General features: G+C 46.0%; 1 protein-coding gene across 2 annotated transcripts; it reads right to left on the minus strand.

The window, feature by feature from the left end:
* Nucleotides 1–1,215: 1,215 nt before the first annotated feature.
* CTNNBIP1 (catenin beta interacting protein 1) lies at nucleotides 1,216–23,177 on the minus strand. 2 transcript variants are annotated; one of them, XM_068171734.1, is made up of 5 exons: nucleotides 23,135–23,177; nucleotides 12,680–12,769; nucleotides 9,481–9,602; nucleotides 8,914–9,004; nucleotides 1,216–3,167 (listed from the first exon to the last, which is right to left on the minus strand). In XM_068171734.1, the coding sequence occupies exons 3-5, from the start codon at nucleotides 9,574–9,576 to the stop codon at nucleotides 3,040–3,042; spliced, it is 315 nt and encodes a 104-aa protein (XP_068027835.1). In that variant the 5' UTR covers nucleotides 9,577–9,602; nucleotides 12,680–12,769; nucleotides 23,135–23,177; the 3' UTR covers nucleotides 1,216–3,039. The 2 variants fall into 2 exon arrangements, with proteins under 2 accessions (XP_068027835.1, XP_068027836.1); XM_068171735.1 differs by having other exon boundaries at nucleotides 1,216–3,198.
* Nucleotides 23,178–23,311: the final 134 nt, after the last annotated feature.

Below are 23,311 nucleotides of genomic sequence, written 5' to 3' on the forward strand. Positions count from 1 at the left end.
TTTAGACAACCTCTGCTATAGGTGATGGGTCTTTCTACTTCATGGGCCAATAAATCTTCAGCCATTAATGGAATCAGGCTGCTGGTGAATTAGAAAACAGACTTTGTGGAACTGAAACAGATTTAATGGTCAAGCATTAGAAATTCCCACACAGGCCATGGAGGATACAACTCCTAGTAACTGCTGACCTTAGGTAGGAATAGGAACAAAAAAATCTCAAGAGCTTTTTAAATTTAATTAGTGAGCCAATATTCTTTCAGGCTGTATCTCCTTCCAAAGCGTTGCTGTGCCTCCAGCTCACAGGTTCTGTTACTCCAGGGTTTATTTTAGGACCTGGAGAATCAGACTCAAGGCCTATGTGAATGGTGGAGCCCCATTTTCATTTCCAACAGGCCGTGCTCAGACACAATGAGCTCCCAACAACTGCAGCACCTGCTGCCCACCTGGGGAGAGAGGAGGGGTGGGACTCAGCTCTGAATCTTCTCCTCAAGCTCTGCAAAACACAGTGTGTTATGAGAGCTGGATGAGCAGCTTGGCAGCCAAAGTACAGCAGCACATTTTGAATCTCTAAAGGAACATTTCTCCCCAGAAGACCACCCAAAGAGCGTGTGCTTTTCTTGGAAGATGCCTCTATAGCTTTTACACTCCCTGACTGCCTTAAGCACTATATGGTTGATAACTGGACTACAAAGCCTTCTCTAGTTACAAACGCATTTCAAATTAGACCTGTGCTCAACTCTGGCCTCTAAAACATTTGATTTCCTGGTTTTATTAGTAATGTTTTACTTGAGAAGGCAAAGGCACAACAGCAAAGCTAGAGAGATTTGTACAAACAATTATCAAGTCCCCCATGCTGATGTCCTGTGTCTTTCTCAAAGGTGAAGCCAGGTGTTTTTCACTTGGCAGCTGAGCAGTGTAATAAACCGATATGAAACAAGAGCAGATATTAAAAACTGTATTTCCCCCCCTCCCCAACAGTTACATTTTTAGTGAAAAGATTCAACCACAAACAGTTCACTTTCCTTCTTGAGAAGCCTCAGCTGCTGAGGAGTGCCATGGATAGCCAGGGAGGATGAATGTCAGCACTGGGAGGCCACCACAGAGCAGCCAGAGTCACAGGGACCCCCTCAGTTATCACTGTGAGGGCTGCCCCCCTCTGCACCAAATTCACACTAAAATGCTTCTTAGGCAACCAAGTCAAAATCTAGAGAATCCTTTGGGCTCGTTCCTGGTTTATTTTAATAAAGAAATTTCTTATCTGGCCCCAACAAAAAGGGGTAAAAGATTTACTTTCACATAGAACTTTACAAAGCTGCAACTGAATCAAAAGGAGTATTTCATAAATAGAGGTACAGTTGCTCTCATTACACAGTATTTATTTCCTCAAGGCAATTTCTTCCTTGTGCTCACAAGTTTATTCTTCCTTTTGCAGACAGTCCATGGTTTCTCTCCAGCTTTTCCCCCATTTTGAGACCACAACAGCATCCTGTCAGCAGATTTTCTGGCCATGAAAATGGTCATGTTCTCACAGTTAGATTCTAGAATTGTCACTGTAAATAATTAACAACCATAGGAAAAGAACCAGGAACAGGTAAATTGAGTTCAGCTTTAATAGATTCTGAAACATCTCGAAGTCAGTGCAACCCACAGCAAAATCCAGAAGTTTTGTAAAAACCACCTGCACACATGAGAGAAAATGAAGTGCTTGGTTTTAGGCAGCAGTGCTGGAGACTTTGTGCAGATTCCTGAACAGTCAGTGCACCTCGGGAATTCCACTGCAGGTTTTTCAGTCTGTCAAGGTCTGTGTGTGTTTTAAGGCCCTGCAGCTCCAGAGAGTGAAGCTGAGAGAGTCACCTGTACACTCAGTGCTGGACAGCCTAATGCAGCACTGCTGCCTCCTGGAACAGTGCCTCAGGAACAGGCTGTTATCCCAGGCTCCAGAGAGTTTCCCTATCACCAAACAGCTGCAAGGAGGGAAACCGTGTACAAATTTTCAAGTGACTAGAAACTTCCGTTTATTAAAGCCCAGTGCAAGCTGGATTTAAGTTAATGATCATTAATTGTTCCTAATGTGAGAGCTATTCTTGTGCAGCAGTCAAAGGGTTAAAGTGGAACTCTGCAGTATTTTAAACAAGTTCACATATTCTCTATACAAATTTGGCAAATTCATGTCACAGCCTTAGATCTCATTCTTGCAGTTCCTGCAGAACACCTCCAGCTCCTCTGTGGGAAGCAGGAGAAGCCCCCGGGCAGGCAGGAGTGCCAGGGCTCGGGCACAGCCCCAGTGCCCACCAGGGCTGGGCATCCTCGGCCTCCAGCCCGGCCAGGTGGACTTGAACCAAATCTGCTTTGACACATGCTCCCAAAAGAGCTCCAGGCCAGAGAGCAGCTGAGTATGGAAAAACTGATTGCATCAGAAACACTGCAGCCAAAAGGAAATCAAACCATGACTTCAAAGTCGATCAAAAAACCAAAACAACCCCCCAAAAGCAAGCGTCTATATGTGTGTAGATGTAATAAATATTGCAAAGCACATTTGTCTTTCCCCCCCCAAGTCAATAAGTATAAAGAAATAACCAATGCACCAAAACATCAGCTTCCTGCAATGAAAACGTTGGAGTCAGCAAAATACCTGCAAGCCAACTGAAGGGAAAGCTTTTGCATTGTCACCCAATCACAAGTTGCTTCCAGTTCTATGCAGCCAAATCAAACCCTCTTCAAATTCACAAGTTTGACCTAAATAAGCACCAAAGCATGAAAAGCTTCTTTAGAAGTAGGATGTCAGGAGACTTTGTTTAAAATATAAAATAAAACGTGAGATAAAAGGTTTCCATTGGTCAAGTTTGAAAAATTGCCTTCCTTTATCCAACCACAGCCTGTCCCTTCGAGCCAGCCAAAACCACACCTTCAGGTTTGTCCTTAATGAACACAGCCCGGCTGAGTTGCAAAATCTGACAGGAATAGATGGCTGTGAGATGCATTCTGAGGGTTGGGCAAAGGGAAACAACATTACAAAGGAGAAGGAATACCAAGGAACAATTAGGGTGGGCAGAGGAACTTATTAATGCTCAGCCATCCTCCTCTGTCTTCAGGAATCTCACTGTCCTCTCCAGTTCTGTGTTGTTCAGGTGTCCTGTAGTTACTGCCTTCTGTCTTCTGTCTCTGACCTGGAAAATGCCATCACAACATCCTCAGCACCTGCAACAACAATGGATACAGGAAATCTGTGCCATAATTACTTCCTTTAAAGAGCAGTGGAGAGAGGCAGTGCCCAGAGTTATCATTCTAAACATCCACACAACCAACAGGAAAGCAAATGACAAACTAGGGAATGCCAAAAACAGCACCACTGCTTGTCCCAGTCAGGTAACTGCTCAGCTCCACAGAATCCTCTTCCAGGGCTTTGCAAAGTTCAAATTCAACTCAGATGGAGCATCAGCATGCAAAATTCCTCCAGTCTTTTACCTGAAGCATATCAAGAAGCAAATCTCAGTTTTGTGCCCCGAGCAGCTTCTGCCCATACACCTGCACACAAGGTAAAAGAGGACTAATAAAAATGCCTAATCGGTTCTCATTATATGAATTCCATTTCTCAGTTATCTGATCTGCTCTTCGGTTGCAATATAGCAGGAAAAATGGTCAAAACGGCTGTAAATTCTCCTTGCTAATGTTCTTAAAAGCTAAATCAATGCTCCTGAAATGCAACTGCACTTACTTTTATAAATCTCACAATTTATTTGTTATATGTACTCAGAGGAGGAAATATTAAGGACCGAGCAGTAGTAGTTTGTTTTTCATATGTAGGGCCCTTATCTTATATAAAACTACATCAAAAACTGCTCTGATGCACCCTCTTGCCAGCATTCAGAAGCCCTGCAGTCATCTCCCTCTTCATCTGCACAAACTGTTTCTTCCTTGATCAAAACATAAATGATCCAGCACCAGGATCCAGCTCGGCATTAACGAGCTGCCTTGCTGATTTTAAAGCACGCAAGAACCACCAGCCCCTAAAGAAAAACAAGGATTTCACTTGCAAGGATTGCGACAAACCCTTCGGTGCTGCCGAGGGCCAGCCCCACGCTGCAGCAGCAGGAGGCCAGGGCAGCTGCAGCTGCAGCTCTGGCACGAGTGCCCCACGCCTCCTTTGAGGTGCAGGAGCAGCTGGAGTGGCCTGGCAAGCACAGACTCACCCAGCGCAGGATCGGCCGCGCTCCTTCACGGATGCTGATTGCTTTCCTGGGCTCTCCCCTTTCCAGGCTCTCAATGGGAACAAAGTTCCTACAGGCTTCCTTGCAATCCCACGCAGGAAAGGAGGCTGCATCCCAGATAACCCCACAGCTCCGTGTTCCTGCCTGCCCCGACTGCCCAGAGGCCACTGAGGGCACGTGGCCACATCTGGAGGTGTCTCCCAGCAAGAGAACCTGGGTGACATTTGTCCAGAAAAAGGTCATCCACGTTTCTCAGCATAAAAGCAGGTTTTGTTCCAGCCCTGTCCTATAACCCGCACGACCCAGGGCCAAAGGAAGCCCAGCTAACGAGGCTGCTCATTAAGCAGTTCTCCAGTGCCCTGTGCAGACACAAACACTGCCAGAGAACAGAGCTGGCCCTTCTGTCTGCCCAGGGGAAAGCAGGGACCCAAGCACTGAGCTGCTCCTGCAGGCCCACCTGGCTCCCACAGCGGATGTTTGCTTACTAATCAAGAGAAATAATGTAAAAGGCAAAAAGCAGAGCACAGGTTCTAAAGTTAAGCTGCACACGGCCAAGAGCCTGTGACTGAGACAATGGGATGGTGAACCACGTCTGCTTGGAGCACATCCTTCCCTGGGCTCTGCACTTCCAGCAATTAATGACAGAACAATGACAAAGGCACACTGTTACCTGACCTGCACCTGTACATACAGCTGCTCTCTCCACAGCTGTCCCTTTCCTGGGCACGCATTTCTACCCTGAAATAGACACTTACAACATACCCAGTGCAATATTCCCCATCTTTTTTGAGCAAAGCATTAATTGCCACAAACCTTTAGACATTCAGATACTTCCCTCACTGTGTCTGCCTCACGCTTTCTCACCCTCATTCTTCTACAAATTAACAATAATTAACAGGTGGGCATATGCCCTATCTTAGAAAGTAATAGTGACAATCTTACCCACTAACTTCCAAAAAAATCCTGCTGAGATTATATTCCAATTGCAGCTGTCTGAATTGCTGAATTTAGAGTTCTTTTACACCACTTGTTCTTCAGTCCTAGCAAGCCAAGATGAGCTGAAGGTCAAATGACTTTACTGCAGGGCAGGGAAGGCTGCAGACGTGCCCCGAGCTCAGTGTCCCCCGCAAGGACCCGGGCACAGGGAGATGAACCCAGCAGGGTACAGGCTGGATTGAAACCACACCACCTTAACACCAGAGAAGGTGCTGCCACCTCTAACAGCTGCTGTTCCCAAGTGCTCTTCGAATGAGAAATAGATATGTACACCTGATTTGCTTGTAGTCACCTGCAGAGTTAATTAAACCCCAAAAGCATCTAGAGATCAGAAGGTTTAGCCTGTTGGGAATTTCTAAAGGCTGCCAAATTTAAAAAAAGAAATTCTTCACTTCACACAAGATCTTTGCATACATACATTTCTTCAACCACCTTCCAGCAGTAATCTAAACATTAACTCTTCCCTGAAATTCCCAGTATTATCATCCTCGTCTGGCATTCTAAAAATACACCATGCACTGCTGAGAGCAGCAGCACACTAAAACAAGCCTTGTGCTCAACAAAATGAAAGTGCACAGAGCAGAGCTCGATCTCCATTCTCCATCAGCGTCTGCCAAGCCCTGAGCACGGTCCCCTGGAGCCCCACAAGCAGCCTGGGGTGGTTTTGGTGCCCCAGCACCCAGAGAACACGTCTCACCCAGCCAGGCACGTGTCTGCATCTCAGCCTTGCCCTCGCCATGGGACCAGCTTCCTCCAGGAGCCAGCAGACACTCCTGTTGCTATAGGAACACCAGAGCTGCAATCACCAAGGTCTCAGCACAATTCCCATCCCGTGCTTCCTCCCTGCACTGCTTCCATTTCCAGAGCTGCCGGAGCAGCGCCTGCAGCGAGCCCAGAGCCAGCCCACCCTCTGGAAATGCAAGGACCTGGGGAACAGCGAATATGGGGCTTCGGCAGGAGATGCTTCTGTGCACAGAACTTCCTGAGAGGCATTTTGCTTGCACTCAAAACTATGTGAGAAAGCCTGATTTCATCAAGTGAGAGCTGTGTTAGCTCTTGCTGCAATGCAGGCAAGTCCAATGTGTGAACATCCCAGAACAGCTCAGGATTACAGCCCCTCTCCAGCACGCACACTGGTTGAACTGAGGTGCCTCAGGGTTCCTCAGTTATTCTTGGAGCCATAAAAACAAACAACAAACACTCCACAGATGTCAGCTAAAGAGCTCCCGGAGTAAAGACAAACACCCTGGATTTTGCACTTTCATACAGGTGTTAACAATGATTGAAAAATAAAATGACATTAATATTAGACTCAATTATCACATCTCCTCTTCCAATAAAAACAAGCATAAACTGAAGGGGAGTCAGCCTTCAGGCTTGATTAAAAATGACAGAGATATTCTAAGACGCTTCTTGATCCAAATTAACTTCCATCCTTAGACAACAAAGAGAGTCTCAAGGAGGAACTTTAAATGTCAGAGACATTGGTATGAGCAGTGGCTCGTGGAGGGTTTATGGCACAAGCCTGAATTCAGCAGGGACAGTAAAATCTCCTTCCTGCAGTGCACTGCCACATCCTGGCACAACGGACACAGGCTGCAGTGACTCCCTGTGGGCAAGCAGAGGGGCTCACACGGAGCCACAGATCCTGACCCAAGGCACAGCAGGGGCACGCAGGGACAGGCTCAGCAGCCCTGCCAGGTCACCGCTGCAGCCACCGGTGGAGGCACGGCTCAGAACTGCACACCCCCATCCCCATCTTGACCCTTGTCAAGAAAACCCCAGGAACCCAAACAACCTTCCTGCTCCTGGAGCCAGACTGCAGCACTTTAAGGGACGCACAGAAACCTGCAGGTCCATAGCAAAGCTCTCAGAGTGCTCAGGTCCAGTCATTCTGGTTTTTGGGACAAAATGGGGATGTGAAGTTAGCTTTCTGTCTTTTGTGCCTGCTGGAGGAAAATGGCTCTAAAGATGCATCAGGGACACCCTGTCCCACTGAGGAACAAAAGGCTGTGAAATCCACTGAAGTGCTAACTTGGTGTAAGTTACTCCCTAAACAACACCTCTTTTTGTTGTTGTGTAAGACGAGCTGCATAAAGGAAGGAAGAAATCCTCCAGAGGAGATTCAATGAAAACAGAAAAGTAGGGAAGAAAATTCCTTTAAGCAATCTCGGAAGAACAGAACAGGGAGTGTGTGGACTTGCAGGGGTTTTCCAGCACCAGGCAATGCCATCTAGTGGAGATGGGATCTCCCTCAGGGCGGCACATCCCACACCTATGCCATGCTATTCCCAGCTTCCAGCACTCCCACACTCAGCCCTCCTGTTTCCCCGACCCCCGGACACAGCAGAGGGCACAGGCAGCAGCAAGCAAGGGGCATTATCATCACTGACTGTGAGAAGCTGGAGAGACTGCTGAGAAAATCCAAGTCCTGAGCAATAAAGAAGCAATAAGTTGCTTCTGTCTGTAGAGCGCACTACAGCTTCAGCACCACTGTTGGAACTATCTGTGTCCCCTGGCTGGACTTTTGATTTTATCACCTTTTCTTTGCCAAAGTGCAGGTAATTCAGCGTTGATTTCACTGGGAAAAATGTAACTTTTACGGATAATGCTGAGAAATGCCAACTGCAGCTAAGTCTCTCTTAACTGAATGTGTCTACCTCAGTTTTTGACAAGAAACAAGAAAATTCTCACTTTAGACTGGCAGAAAAGCCGTGTATTTTGGCTCAGAATTCTTCAAGTATATCCACCTCCATCGGCCCCCAGCTATGCAAGGAATGAGCACAGCAGCAAGTTTGTGCAGGTTGTGTTTGTAATGGATTTCTAGATGTCTCAGATCTGTACTAAATTTCTGCTCAGATCTTTCTGGCACAAGTCTTACAATGCTCCTTCAGTCCCAAAGTGCACTTTATGAACGTGATCTGGCACAAGGGCTGTGCAGAGGAGGGAGAGGAATCCAGTAAGGAACATTCAGGCTCAGGAGAGATTAGTGGACTCGGAGCAGCTCCACACAATTCTTTACCACGACTTCTGCAAAGAATTAACAAAGCCAGCATATCCCGGCCTGCAGGATGAGTTTCAGCAGGTGGCAAACGATTCTGGAAGTCCAGGAGGCTGCAGGTGGTGTTTTCTGAGGCTGCTGGCCCAGGGGAAGCAGCTCCAGGGCAGAGGGAGGGCACAGGGGGCACTGGGCAGCACTGGGGGCACTGGGGCACTCACCCTGGTCAATGGAGTGCTGGGGCAGCTGGCAAAGCTGAGGGGCACTGGGGAGCACAGGGGGCACTGGGAGGGCACAGGGGGCACTGGGCAGCACTGGGGAGCACAGGGGGCACTGGGGAGCACAGGGGGCACTGGGCAGCACTGGGGGAGCACAGGGGGCACTGGGCAGCACTGAGAGGGCACAGGGGACACTGGGCAGCACAGGGGGCACTGGGCAGCACTGAGAGGGCACAGGGGGCACTGGGCAGCACAGGGGGCACTGGGCAGCACAGGGGGCACTGGGCAGCACTGGGGAGCACAGGGGGCACTGGGCAGCACTGAGAGGGCACAGGGGGCACTGGGAGGGCACAGGGAGCACTGGGCAGCACTGAGAGGGCACAGGGGGCACTGGGCAGCACAGGGGGCACTGGGCAGCACAGGGGGCACTGGGCAGCACTGGAAGGCACTGGGCATCACTGGGAGGGTACAGGGGGTCACAGGGGGCACTCACCCTGGTCGATGGAGTGCTGGGGCAGCTGGCTCAGCTGGCTGTTCACCACCCCCGCGTACGTGCGCAGGAACTCCTCCTCGCTGGCCGTCAGCTGCGGGCGCAGAGGTGACACCGTGACACCTGAGCACTCAGCAAAGCAGAACCCACCCCAGCAGGCAGCAGCTCCCAGGGACAGGCACCACAGCACCTCTGCTCTGCTCCTCACCACCTGCACCAGCCCTTACTTGTGCACCTCGAGCACCAGCAAGGACACAGCAGCCAAATGGGACACGATGGACTCAGGGGCAGGTTCAGTGCCACCTTGAAACAGCTGCTTCACTGGGCTCTTTTGCCAGTAATGAAGAACTTGAAATCATTTATCTATGTATGGCAGTTCCAGGCATCACAAGCCTTCTAATATTTAAGCAAAAATCAATTATGTTTAAGTGATAACGGTTAGATCCAGGGTGGCTCAAACAAGTCAGCATTAAAGCCAGACCATCACCTGCCCAAACCAACAAGCACTACCCCAGTTAGTCCAAAGTGGCCTGAAACCCCACAGAGGATGGGCTCCGAAGTGCATCTTACGTTTGATCCCATCTTCCTGAGCATGAGCAGCACTCTCACTTTCTGCTGAATGTACATCTCCTCCGGACTCTTCCCGGGGACGCCCTCACGGTTCATTCCCCTCCTGCCAGCTCCTGGATTTCCTGCAGGTACAAAATCAGGAAAACACCAACTAGAACGGGCAATGGGGTCTAACAGGAAATAGAGGAAAAGTTTCATTTCCAAAATACCTGTTCTTCACCAGTGGGCAGATCACTGAATATCCTGGCAGAGAAGGAACCACAACCTTCCCCAGAGAAACCCTTAAAAATGTCAGCAGCTAAACTGGGCCTACAAATGCAACTGGAACATTCACAGAGGCTCATGTTCACATCCCCACAGCTCATTATCTGTGGTTACGTTACTGCATGAGTAGAAAAGGAATTCTAAGAACCAGATGAAAGAATCACCCTGACAGAAGAGTCCGTGGTTTGGGGTTTTTTCCATAAATAAGCACAAGCAGAATGAAAACAGGATGCAGAATGCACAGCCATCAAGCCCGCAATGGCTAAACAAAAGCTGTGTGAAATCTAAACTCTTAAGTCTTCCCCCTCTTTTTCTTTTTTTCCTTTATATATCATATGAAAAGGCCACTGCGTTAATGTAAAAGTTATTACAATTTATGAAATGGTTTTGGAGAGAAAGTAGAGCTAAGAGGAGCAGAGAAAGAGTATCATTTAAAAGCTGAGCTTTTGCTTCTTATTTTAATAAAAATAATTATGTTACGGAATAAACAGACTGTGCCATCCAAATTCTGTGGCACAAAGCATGATTATACTTTATTAGATGAGTATCTGGTAATTATTTAAGTTCCACAACAGGGTGTTTACCATGACAAAAAACAAAACAACATTCAGGCATTCTCTTCAGCTACTCTTAAAAACCATCCTGAACCATGTTTATTAAGTCAACAATAGTAAAAACCCTAACCTGAAATGTAAAAAATAATGGTGCTTCAAATAACACACAATTCCAGCAGTGTCACAAACAGACCCAACCCCTGAGCAGTGCTGGGTGGAGGAGAAATGCAAGCCCTGACTGCCCTGAAGGGACCCCACAAGGAAGATGGAGAGAGACTGTTTGCAGGAGCCTGGAGTGACAGCACAAGGGGGAACGGCTTCACACTTATGGAGAGTGGGTTTAGGTGGGATATTGGGAAGAAATTCTTCCCTGTGAGGCCCTGGCACAGGTGCCCAGAGCAGCTGTGGCTGCCCCTGGGTCCCTGGCAGTGCCCAAGGCTGGCCACCGGGGCTGGGAGCAGCCTGGGCCGGTGGGAGGTGTCCCTGCCATGGCAGGGGTGGCACTGGAGGGGCGTTGAGGTCCCTTCCCACCCAACCCATTCCATGCTCCCGTGAGAGGATGGAGGTGTGACCCAGCCACTCCTGCACCACACACACCTCAGAGAAGTGGCTCCAGAACACGTCTCCAACCACTTTTCACTCCCAGAACTGGGTCTGCTCCTACACCAGCCTATAAATGCGACTTCCTGAAGCTCGGTAATGAAGGGAACACACTGCACAAGGCTTGCATAGGGAGGGCTGTATCCCAGCAGGTTCAAACACAGCTTTCCCAGTAATGCTGTCCTGCAGTCATTACCTACCTCTCCTCTCACTTCACTTCCATTATTACTTTTAAGGGAAAGTAATCTGGGTGTGGAAACCGTTTAAAATTACACAGAGGCCCTCCTGAGTGAGTCAGAAGTAATGCAAACTTCAGCAGCAGCTGCTGGGACAGGCTTTGCCACCCACATTACTGAGCATGGCGATAACAGCAGTAAAAAGTGAGAAAGAGCCATCACCAGTCCATCTTGAACATGTTTCAGTGGGAAGATCTGCATGAAGCTGATTTGCTGTAGATGGCTCTGCTTGGAAACCTGCAGCCTGTGCAAGGTGATGGTTGTTGGGGCTTTTTAGACAAGCAGCAAACTGCTCTCTGAAGGAGGAATTAAACAATCCCATAATTTTGCCTAGTGTCAACTCAAGTAAGTAAATTGGATTATGCTACTAGGTATATACTCCACGCTGCAATTTACTGAGTGCTAACAAGTGATGTCAATAGTAAGGCAATGAACAAAATAAGACAGTGGGCAAGAGACATTTAAGTCATACACATCCAGAGACTGATAAAACAATAAACATTGATCAAGATATCCAGTCAGTCTGAAAGGCTGGGATGGGTTCTTAATATTGTGAATACTTTTCAAAAAATATTGTACTTGAAAAGGGAAGCTGCTGTACTAGTAACCAATCAACCTAGAAAAGAAAAATCACGACAAGAAAAGCTGAAATGCAGTAAGACACCTATTGTTTAAAAATTCAACAAAATGGATGGGATATCAGTAGGTGGCACCATCCACAAGCACCAAGAAAATGCCACGGCTGCCCCCATGCCAACGAGGAGGACCCCACTTCAGCACTGCTCTGCACATCAGATACTACCTGGTTTGGTTACTATTCATTGTTTTCCACCATAACTACATTCTAGTTGTTTATTAATTTTCAAACTTTAAAAAGGGGTGATGGGAATTCCTATCTAAGCCTGGCTCTTCTGAAGTAACCTTCAGCCAAGATGGGTATGTCATGAAGCCACCTATTTAACAGGAAGGATAAAAATCCTAAAGCCTGCCCATTCAGTGAATGCTTCACATAATTAGGAAGCAGCATGGGGGGAAAAAGCACTCAATATGGCTCAAAAAGTATGTACAGAGAGGTAAAACTAAGCTTTCAGAGCAAACAGCACTTGGCTCTCCCTACACCACACAATTACCCTGCCACCACAGCTCTTCCTACTCGATGACATCGAAGTGGAAAGACAAAGGCCAGACCCCAGCACGAAAATCGAACATATCTCTGTGTTCCTGTTACATAAAGCTTTCAGAAGACACAGTTTGGGATGACAACATTACCCAGCATATGCTACATGAGAGAATTTCCAAACCCACATACAAAGCTGGTCCATGCCCAGAAGACAGCATGATCCACATTTGCAAATGAAGGACTGAAAAAGCTTTTCAAAATGCTTACCAACTTTGTTCCTCCAGAAAGCTACATTAATGTGCTTCACATTATGAAATGCTCCTTAAGCAGCATTTCCCTGCCCCCACAAATCTTTCTGGCTCATGGATGAGTGGTCACTGCCCCATCCCCAACCAACAAAACACCGGATTTCTCTGCCAACGTACCTGCTTCTAGAAACCACAGGAGATCAGATAATCCACGTGTGCAGTCCTGATCAGAGACTGGAGCTGGGAAAAATGTAGGAGGGAACTGCCCTGTGAAAACAAATGAGCAAAGAATTACAGAACATCCACAGCTGAACTCCAGAAAGATCCTTAATTCAACACACCTTCACTCCCAGTCTGCTTTAGACCACGTTGTAGGAAAATTCAAAAACTGCACCATTGTCTGGAGCTGTTAAACATAAGAACCTTTTTATGTTGAAAGTTTTTTAAAATCAAGCCGTTCTTCAGCTGCAGGATTTCCACCCTGACCACACCAGTGACATTCCCAATCACTTGAGAATGAATTGCATTCAAGCTTTGCATTCTTTAGGAAGCTTTCAGCACAAAACCCAACTGACACATCGCAGCCTCAGCAAAGAAGGGATCTCAGCTGAATTTCTGGGAACGGTGTCCTGGATGGCTGGCACTGCAGGAAGAAAGGCCAAGGGCTGGTGAAGCCATAGAGAAAGCACTATCAGATCTGGAACTGGTCTCTCCAGGTAAGGGTGAGGCAGATGTGCAGAGCCAACAGGAACGTTTGGGCTGCCTGTGCTTCCTCTGGCAGCTAAAGGTGGATCTGCTCCCCAGTTTTCCATTCCCTTCTCACAAAGAAGACTGACCCATGCATTTCAAAAGCTGCAGTGTTAGTCAGGAATGACTGAATTCTTCACTAAACTCTGTTAAAAGACTAAATGCTTCATGCTTGTCCTGCTGCATCCAACACACTGCAAATGGACATAACTGGGTCACCTAATTCTCCCTTGTTTGCCAGGCACAGGCAATGAAATTTAGTTCTCATTTATTTTTAAGATGATTCACGTGACAGAATAATAAACAACAAAGATCTATACGTTACAGCCAACACTGCCAGCCCAGCTTTGCCAGAGCAACAATCTGAGTTTGAAAACACTCCCTCCCCCTCCCCAGCAGTACAGAAAGCTGTCCTGCAGTCCAGCACCTCCCTCCCCACGCTGCCCGCAGTGGGCTGGGTGAGGATCCCAGGAATTCCTTCAGCTCAGCAAGGCCCAACATGTGGACTGGGCAGAGCCAGGAACGCCTGACATCCCCATCTGTCTCCTTCCAAAGCCTGTCCTGGGCTGGGGAAAGGCTGTGCAACCCTGCCCTGGGCACACCGGGCACCAGCAGCACCTTCCCACTAAACCCCGTGGACTGAAGCTGCAGGCTCTGGCAAGGCAGCAAGGCAGAGATCAGAGGAAGCCAGACATGGCTTTGGAATGAGCAGGTGGAGGTACTTCTACACCTAAAAACACCTGGGCTACTGTGCAAGGACATTACCCAAGTCATGTAATAGCTAAGTACTTCCAATCTTCCCACCAGCATTAAGGGATACTTCCTCACCTCTCCTCGTTGTTACTTGTTCTGCAAACTCTCTAATGAAAATAAAATATATTTCTTCCCAAAAATGAATTAAAAGACCACAGTGGCTTTCTCTTCAATCACTGACTCCAGTCACAACAGTACATAATGAAAAAATACTGTAACTGCACTTAGCCTTCCTTTTTATTCTTTTTTCCTAACTAGGTTTAGAACATCAGCTATTGGGGTTTCACTTCAAAAAAATGTAGACAGGAGAAATCTGTACTCAATCTCAGTTTAACTTGTCTGTTTTACCAACAGATGGAAACAGCTCCTCAGGAAACTCAAGCCTCACCAGCAAGAACTGTTTTGACTGAACGCCTTCAGAAGAAGATTCCAACACACAGCAACTGAAAATTACAGATTTGTAACTGTATTTCCTTCACTTCCACCTACGCTGGTATGAATTCAAAACCTGGAAGGGACTTTCTGCTGGACAAAGCCACAGATCAGTTCATAATTAAGAACTCCTAAATTATTCTGACTCCCCTCCTATCATCTTTTTAAGTAAACAAAAATTTCACATCTCAACAGAAAAAGAGACATATTAAAAACAATGCATCTTTATAAATTTTGCATAAATGAAGTTACTTAAGCATCTCATTCAGTTTTAAAGACATGCTTATTAAATGCAATAAGAAAGCAACATGAGCTTTTGTTCCTTCAAATTTCATATTCCCCCCAACACTGTAGTCCTCTGCAATGTTGAAATTCCTAATGACCACATTTTACCGGTATGGGAAAACAAAGTGCAACTGAGGAATCTGCACAGCCTAAATTAAGGGGGGAGAAAATAAAAAGGCAGTAAGCGGTTGGAAAATGTAGTATTTTACATATTCAGTCTTAATAATTTAGGGTACTTAGAGCAGCCATCTGGCAAGTTCTTTAAAGCCTAAGTCACAGCTGACTACCTCTTTAATATCTTGTAGCATTTCCAGTTACAGCCAAAAGAAACCCAACAGGAGTTAGTTCAGCTACAATTTATTTTTTTGTTGAATCTGACTGGTTCTGTTCAAGGCAGTGAAAACCCTCAATTAATGGGAAAGGATTATAAAGCTCAGCCAAGGAGTTATGGTGAATGAGCCCGAGCACTGCAGGCTCCCTTTGCTCCACACGAGTGGAGTTCAGAGCAGCAGGAAGGGTCCCTCTGACTCTCTGATATCATTATCCAAGGTTAAGCCATTCCCCTCCACAGCTCCACCACAGAGCACTTCAGTGCTTAAGCATGGTCATACTGGGAAGCTTGGAAGTGCAAGGGGATGCTGCCCCTCATTTAAGCCTTGTTAATTTTCAAATGACATTTTTCAGAGAACAGCTAGAGCCCGAAAAACCTTCCAAGCTGGAGCCTGAAACCTGAAGTCAGGAACCAGAGTCTGCAAAAACCCTGCTACAAATTTCCCTCTAATTCATTCTGACTCATGACCTTCAGTCACAGGCAGCTGGAGACTGGATTAATTCCCATCTCCAGAGGGATACAATGAAGAATTCATAACAGCTACCTATTTATAGGTGAACAGTATGAACTGAAATATTTAATACGGGCTTTTTTTGTCTTCGTTTCTATGTTCAGTGCTGCCTTTTAGCTGACTTCAGAATCTGAACCCAGTGTCAGATTTAGGTCAATTTACTGCTGGAACTCCCAGATGTGGTAGGTTCACATCTCTTAAATGTTAGATTTAAATTTTTAACGAAACACTACAGTCTCCTTCTTGAAGGAGGACAGGAAACAGCCCCAAACACTGCCATTTATTCACGAAACATTCATGAACACAAGCAGGGGTTTTTCTCCCCAGTGCTGGAACACCTTTCAGAGCTTCAAAATGGACTTCAAAAGTAGCAATGAAGTGCATCCCGTAGACCTTCCCAATATACCAAAACAGTTCTTACATCGATGCTCAAGCTGACCTAAAGAATAAATTTAAAAAATCCTACTATCATAATCATCACTTTAATGAAATTTAAATTTGCCTCCTGACCTTCAGGCACACACAAACCAGATGATTTCCCCCCGGTTCCCTCAAGGACAAGACACCTCTCACATCTCATACAGTTAAAAGAGGCAGCACAGGGTTTTAGGTAGTTCATGTCAGTCAACTCGAAGCCTGTGAAATTAAACGTAGTAACAGCAACAAAACCTGAAAAAAAGCCTTTCATTTCACAAAGGTATTCACACTTCAAAGATGAATGTGTCAAAAATTCTTTAAAAAGTGGCACCACTTTATAAAGAGCAGTTTATACACAAATTGCATCCCAGCCCAAGAGAGAGTTCCAGCAGAATGCTCCCATACTTTACTCACGATGGTCACCAACAGCTGGATGGACACTGCTGCTCTCTCCCAACCAGGGGCAGCTTTCACAGAGGCTCAGGCACCTCTTCTCCTATTTAAAACAAAGCTACAGATCTTCTAGGCAGGAAATTAGGCACTAATGACAGATAGCCAACGATTTAATTACCAGGTATCCCACTGAAGAATTACTGCTAAAAGGTGTTCAGCATCCATCATTAAAACAGAACAGTACTGCCAAGCTTTGTATGGATCTATCTGTAAATATTTATATTCAGAAATATTTTATTTCAGGAATTTCTGGAGAAAATTCAGTGCCATTTCTGGAGTCAAACACCCTGTGCTGGAGTGACCAACTTCTCCCAGCCCAAGCACACAGTGCTGGGTGCATTTAACCTGAAATGGCAGAGAGCACACGTGGTGGCACAGAAAGGCTTCCTCTCCACTGTGTGTGTACATATATCTAAGTATTTTATAGATATATATTTATAAGCTTTTCTCTGGTACTCATCAACACAGGATGTACAGACAGCCAGGTATTAATGAGAGCTCTCAATGTGCTGCCCTGTAATTTTTACTGACATCTGAACATCATTATTGCCAGGTCACAGACATTTCACACTGCAAATGCCTATAAATCTGTTATAGAAGAAAGATTATGGCTAACTAGATTTTTTAAAATAATTAAAATGTGAGCTGTTATTAGGTTGGTGACTATTTAGCATTTTAGTATTTTGCAAGAGTGTATCACAGTACATAGTTAGGACCAGAGACTCTCAGATTAATAGTTCTTTATTACCAAAATTGTGTAAGCATTGGACAGCAACATGAAATAGTGCTTTGGCCTCATACATCAATAAAATCTGCTGTAAAATGGGACAAACACAGCCCTTATGTCTCCTAGTTATCTTGCCTCTTTAGGAAACAAAACCCCAAACTTCTGTGCTGCTTTCCCCATGGACGCTCTGAATAATGAAAAAAGGCAAAAGAGGAGGTTTCAGCTCTGAATCGAGGTTTAATTTTCAAAACCATTTAAAGAGATCTATTACTAATAGCTCTTGATGTGAGTTGAACTAAGAATTAATGGCTCTTTATCTAATGTGGCCACATGCCACAATCATGTCTGTGGTACTAACCAGAACACAAACTCTGCCTCCTCAGTGATCCGTGAGCAGCAGCAATGTTCCTGGATAACACGGGCAAGAGACTTCTGCTCCTAAGCCCTTCATCAAATAATAATCCACAAGACTTTTCCTAGATCGTGTTCCATAGGTTGGTCTCAGTAGAGTATGCCAAGCATGCCAGCTTCTCTCTTCTCTGAAGGACTTACTAGAAACAAAAAGCACAAGAAAAGGATTTTTGTTCCTTTCTTAGGTCACCAAATAAGACTGTGCTGCGAAGATATCTGATGGACAGAGGAGGGAGGGAGGAAAAAAGTCCCTGTCAGTTTCAAGAGAGGACTTTTAACATTCACTAATTTAAAACAAATTCCTAATTACACATCAATTTTACCATGGACATGTTGCTTTCCCTATGTTTTGGCCAATAGGGATTGCAAGGAAGGAAATCTTGCCTTCAAGAGACTTCGTATTTCTCAGGAAAATGGATGCAATTTCCTTCCTGCCCAGCCACAATTCTGAATGTTCCCTTAATTCTGCGAGCTGTGAACTGTGACATGAAGCTGCAGGTCAGTGGTCTGACAGCTGAAGAGTCCCTTCGGCACCGAACAAACACACTGGGCTGGAGAGAAAGAACCCAGGGACTGCAGGGCCTGAGCGGTCCCAGCGAGTCCCCATCGGTCCTGGGACTGAGTAATTCCTGAGCACGAAGGAACAACCACAGGCCAGACACAACACACATATGTCAAAGGCTACCGCATGTAAAATATGAATTTCGATTCGTCAAGCTGCAATACATAACGATAGTAACAAGAGGAGTTAGCCCAGAGACCATGCACAACAAAGCTCGAGAGTGGCTGATTCTTACACAAGTTAAAACCACTGCAAGATCCCAGACCACTGCAGGGAGTTCCCGGGAGCAGGACTGCACCAGCCACCACCAGTTCAAGGCAGAATGGGCAAAGAGAATGCCTGGAAGAGCAGCCAGATTTCTGCCAAACCATAAGCACAATTAGATACACCTCTGTTATGGTTAGCTGCTCAACAAAAGGAAGGAGCTGATAGCAGTTACATCTGAAACTGCAGCTACCAAGAGCAATGAATACATGAAAAACAAGGGGCCAAAACTGTAGTGCCTCACGTGCTGTTTCACACAAAGTGCTTTATTTAAAGATTAAAACGTATTTTGTAAAAGTTAGTGAACTAAGAATCTTGACATTGAAACAGCAAGAGAATGGTTGCAGCTGGATGTGAATTGTGAAAGGCTTATTTTACCAAGTTCATTGTAGCTGCTGACCAAGATTTCAGCAATAAAAAGTTCTGTTTAGCAAAACCTGCTGTTTCTGACCTCTGAAGTTAAGCAAAACCTTTCACGAATTCCACATAAACCAACGAGTATTATTTGGCATCTACAGACATTCCTGAGAAAAGGCAGCTAAGAAGATGTGAATGCTCCTATTTTTCTCAATTTGGCATCAACTCTTGATTATAAGTGTTATTGCTGATTGGTTTTGCATAAACATTCAGTTAACTATGTTTATCTTGAAGTCTGATATTGCCTCCCCTGACCAACTGAGCAAGCTGCCAAGACACAAAGAAATTTCCAGTTTTCCACATAAGATCCAACACACTCAAAGTTAGGAAACGCCATTAAAATGACATTAAAATGGCAACAGGCACCAGAGATCCCTGCAGCTGCGCTATCCCCTCCTCAGTTCTACAAAAAGCCTTCCTTCAGCAGCTCACCTTAAGCTGTTTCAGGATTTATATTCCTCCTTTATAGCAATTCTGCTGTAAAAATTTAGGTCACATTTCCTTTAAGGGTGCACGTCCATGTGTACTTATTTAAAGCTCAAGGAAATTAATTAAAAGCTCCTCACTGACTTCACTGTGCATTGAATCAGGACCTGGATGAGTTCAGAGGCAAAACAATTACACTTTAATTAAACATCTCCACCTTCATGTGAAGTAGTCAACTAATTTTATGGAAGGATAAACTGAGTCAGAAGGTTTCTGAGCTTGGTCATGGTCATAAACAGAGTTGATTACCTAAGTTGTGTCCATATTTTTTAGCTGCCCTCATAACACAGAGAAAATGGGACTTGGTGAAAAATCAAATAAATTCTTGGTCTGTGTATCTGCATGGAATAAAACAGAACATCCTGAAACAAGTGGAATGGTTGTACAAATTTACTGACTCCACCTGTTTCCCAATCAGTAGCTCATTTAGCCAGTCACAGGAATTCCAATAGTGCAAGAAGTTGAAATTATTAGGGTTTTTTAAAAATATTTTTGGCTGTTTTGTTTGTTTTTAAATAGCATTAATGATTCTATCTCTATTATTTTTGAAAACAGAAATAGGCTTGGCAGATTTGATACTTGTAAAACCTTGGATGTATTTACTGAAAAGCAAGAAGTATGACTCCACTTTCTGAATTCAGACTGACATTTAAACCATACAGAAGCTCTGTAAAATTCTGTCAGATCACCAGCAGTGAGCAGAAACAAGAATGAGCTTTCCTCACGTTTTCGAGCATTTGTTATATAAAGCTTCCTCAACACTGAGGCTGAAAATAAATCTGAGAGTCAGGAGAGTGTTCTCCTCATTCTAGTACTACCTAATGGGTTTTGGTTAATTTGCTGATTTTTGATTTCTTCTCACCTCTCGTTTTGCTCCCTCTGCTCTAGCTGCACTCTCATGCCAATGGAAGCTCATGGACAGGGCACAGCCCTTCAAAGGGAAAAAGAACTGTAAGAGTTCTCCATTCTCAGAGATGTAACACTGAACAAAGTGGTTTGGGGTTTTTTCCCTACATGATGTTACTTGGTAAAAAGTTTTCCGCACATTTCAAACCTATTTACGTATCATTTCTCCCTTGTACTTAGAAGCAAGGCCATTAAACTACCAACACTGGATGTGGTGACAATGTTTTTGTTCCAATAATTTATATCTTGGGTGCACATCACCATCAAAATTGGGACTAATCACACAATAGCTTTAGCCCGGAAGATAAACATTTGGCACATTTGCCAGGACTGCAATTTTCCCAATCACTTCTGCACGATGGTGTGGTGCAGCTTCAACAGCTGCCTCTGTCCTTGCTGCATTTCAGCAAGAAACCCAATCTGATGACAGCTTGCAGTAAAAAGACGTACAGTTTTGCCTGTGTGTGTATAGAAATATTTCTGATACCAAATCCTTTTTTTTTTGGAAAAAATTCTCCTGGAAGTTTCTCCCAGCATGCCCAACAGCAGCCTCCAAAGCCTACTGCCTTTCAGTGCACAGCACTTGGGTGGATGTTTGATGCTTCAAACTAGGTCAGATGCTCAGGAGGGTGCTTTGTAGTCAACAACCAACTTAGGAAGTGAAATACTTGGTAAAAAACATAAATGTTTGTGTTGGTTACAGATGACAAACATTTTGGAGAGGAAAAACTTATCTGAAACACTTATAAATAGATCTATTTCTGACAAGCTGTTTCCTAGGCAAAGCATCAACCTTGAACAGCTTAACCACATCAGGCACTTTTAGGTGTTAGCTCTGTTTGCCCATATGCAACTGCAGGATGATTTTTAATTTTTGGCAGCAGATACGTATCAGAGTCATTGTTAGCAATTACAAAATCTAGGTTTTATTTCCGTTCACTTTTGGTTTTGTTTAGAAAACAACACAAATTGTTTTGGGAACGTCTCTCTCCTCTTGCAAAGTGAAGCCCTCTCAAACCCTGGATGGGGGAAAGGATGGAGGGGAGCAGAAGGTGATACAGCCACAGATTTCCCACAGAACTGGGACTCAGAAGTGCTTTCCCAAACACTCCACAGGATGTTCTGTCCGTGACACGAGCCCTGATCTGCTCAGACAGGGCCAGGGGCTCCCGTTCCCTGTGAGCCACAGCCCTCCCTGCCAGGGCAGCCCCAGCTCTGCTGGTGGCACAGGGACTCCTGCCAGCCCAGGGGACGGCTCTCCTGCTGAAGATTTCACTGTACTCCCACCTGAACGTCGACAGGAATCCTGAAAGCACTTTTCTGCCCTGTGTAACTTTTCCATAACTTGTTGCAAGGCTTACAATGAACTAAAAGAGAAAACTGCTTTAGAACAGATTTGGGTCCAGCCCATTACCAATTAAGTTTTTCAAAATTGCCTTTGCTCCTGCATTTGTTCAGTCCTACACACTTCTTCATAATAATAAATGTATTATTTCTATGTACCACATCAACTAGGACAGCACACAGATCCCAACAACTCTAAATTACACTGAGGGAGCTGCCAGTTTCTCCCAAGATGCCAAAGGTACAGTAACTGAGGATGCTTTTTCAGCTAAGGGCAATGTGAAGCAACAGAAATGTATCTGAAGTACACCTGTCACCGTTTTCCAGATTAATCTGTTTGTCAAGGCAAAAGTAGCTTGTAGCTTGGTAAGAAAACCAGTCTGTATTTTTAAGAGTAATACGTAGCTTTCTGTATGCTCCCTCACCTTGAATACCTGTACTTTCAGAATAAATCCCACTCAAGTACACGTTTAGCCTCATTTTTTCACCATTCACATAGAGGTTCTCCTTCAGCAGGCTATTTCACATCACACATGAACTCCAGAAATAACCAAGGCCAAAAGAAATTTAAAGTCTGTGAGTTCAGCAGCTAAAAAAATAAATATAGTGAGATTTTGTAAACGTATTTAAAAACATGTTCTTAAATTCTCTCTAATGATGCCTCTCACCATACTGGAGCCAGCTTAGATCAGGACTGTGGACTAGCACACCTAACTTGCCTCCAAAGTCTGCTGGAGTTTGGTGTTTTGTTTCTTTTTTTAAATCCTCACATCTGCAGAATGTCTCACGCTCATCTCACAGAGCATCAAAGCTCATCCTGTTCAACATGCCAAGATGAAGAATGGACAAATAAAAGATGATATACAACAGAGCAAAATACTCTCTTCTTGAAGAGAAAGCAAACCCGAGTCTGTGAGGCAAACATGCCCTGATGAAGCAGACCTGGATGTTGAGCAGAAACGAGGATCACGTCTCATCTGCCTCTGATACATTCTGATCCCGAGGGTGATGCTGTCCCTCTCTCACGTATCTTCCCAACAGGTAAAAAACAAACGTCCACGGAAACGGAAAGTTACCGAGTGCTGCTTCAGAGGCTCTAGAAACCCAATTTTTAGCCAGTGTAGGATTACCCCCGAGGGAAGCCCTTTACTAAACGCTGTCCGAGAGGCGTTTTCGCAGGCGGGGGCCGGGATGCCGAGAGCATCGCGGGCACACGGGGCTGCCCCGAGCCGGCCGTGCAGAGCCAGCGCTGGGGGCACCTGCCGAACCCGCCCGGGCCCCGGCGCACCTTCGGCAGCTCCCCGGGAGCGACCCCAGCTGCACAGCAGCGCAGCCATGCCTGGGGTGGGACACCGGGAGCAGGGCGCCTCGTGACGCGAGGGGTGATGCCACTAAAGGGAAAAGGCACCTCCCGTACCTGTGCCGCGGGGCCAGGGCCTGCCAGGGGCCGGGGAGCGGCGGCGGCGCCGGCGGGGCGGCAGCGCGGAGCGGGGAGGCCCGGCCGGCGGAGCGGAGCCGGCCCGGAGCGGAGGCGGCCCGGGCGAGCGCCTTTGTTCGCGGCCGCGCACAAAGGGCACGGCGCTCACCTGGTGCGGGGCCGGCGGCCCCGGCGCTCCGGCGGCTCGGGCGGCGGCGGCGGCGGGGCGCGCTGGGCACGGGCGGGCGAGAGCGGCGGAGCGGAGCCGAGCGGAGCCGCCGCCTCCTCCTCCTCCTCCTCCGTCGTGACTCACCGCGGCGGCCCGAGGGAGGTGCCTGGGCGGCTC

This window comes from Anomalospiza imberbis, chromosome 23, assembly GCF_031753505.1.
Source record: "Anomalospiza imberbis isolate Cuckoo-Finch-1a 21T00152 chromosome 23, ASM3175350v1, whole genome shotgun sequence".
NCBI lineage: Eukaryota > Metazoa > Chordata > Aves > Passeriformes > Viduidae > Anomalospiza > Anomalospiza imberbis.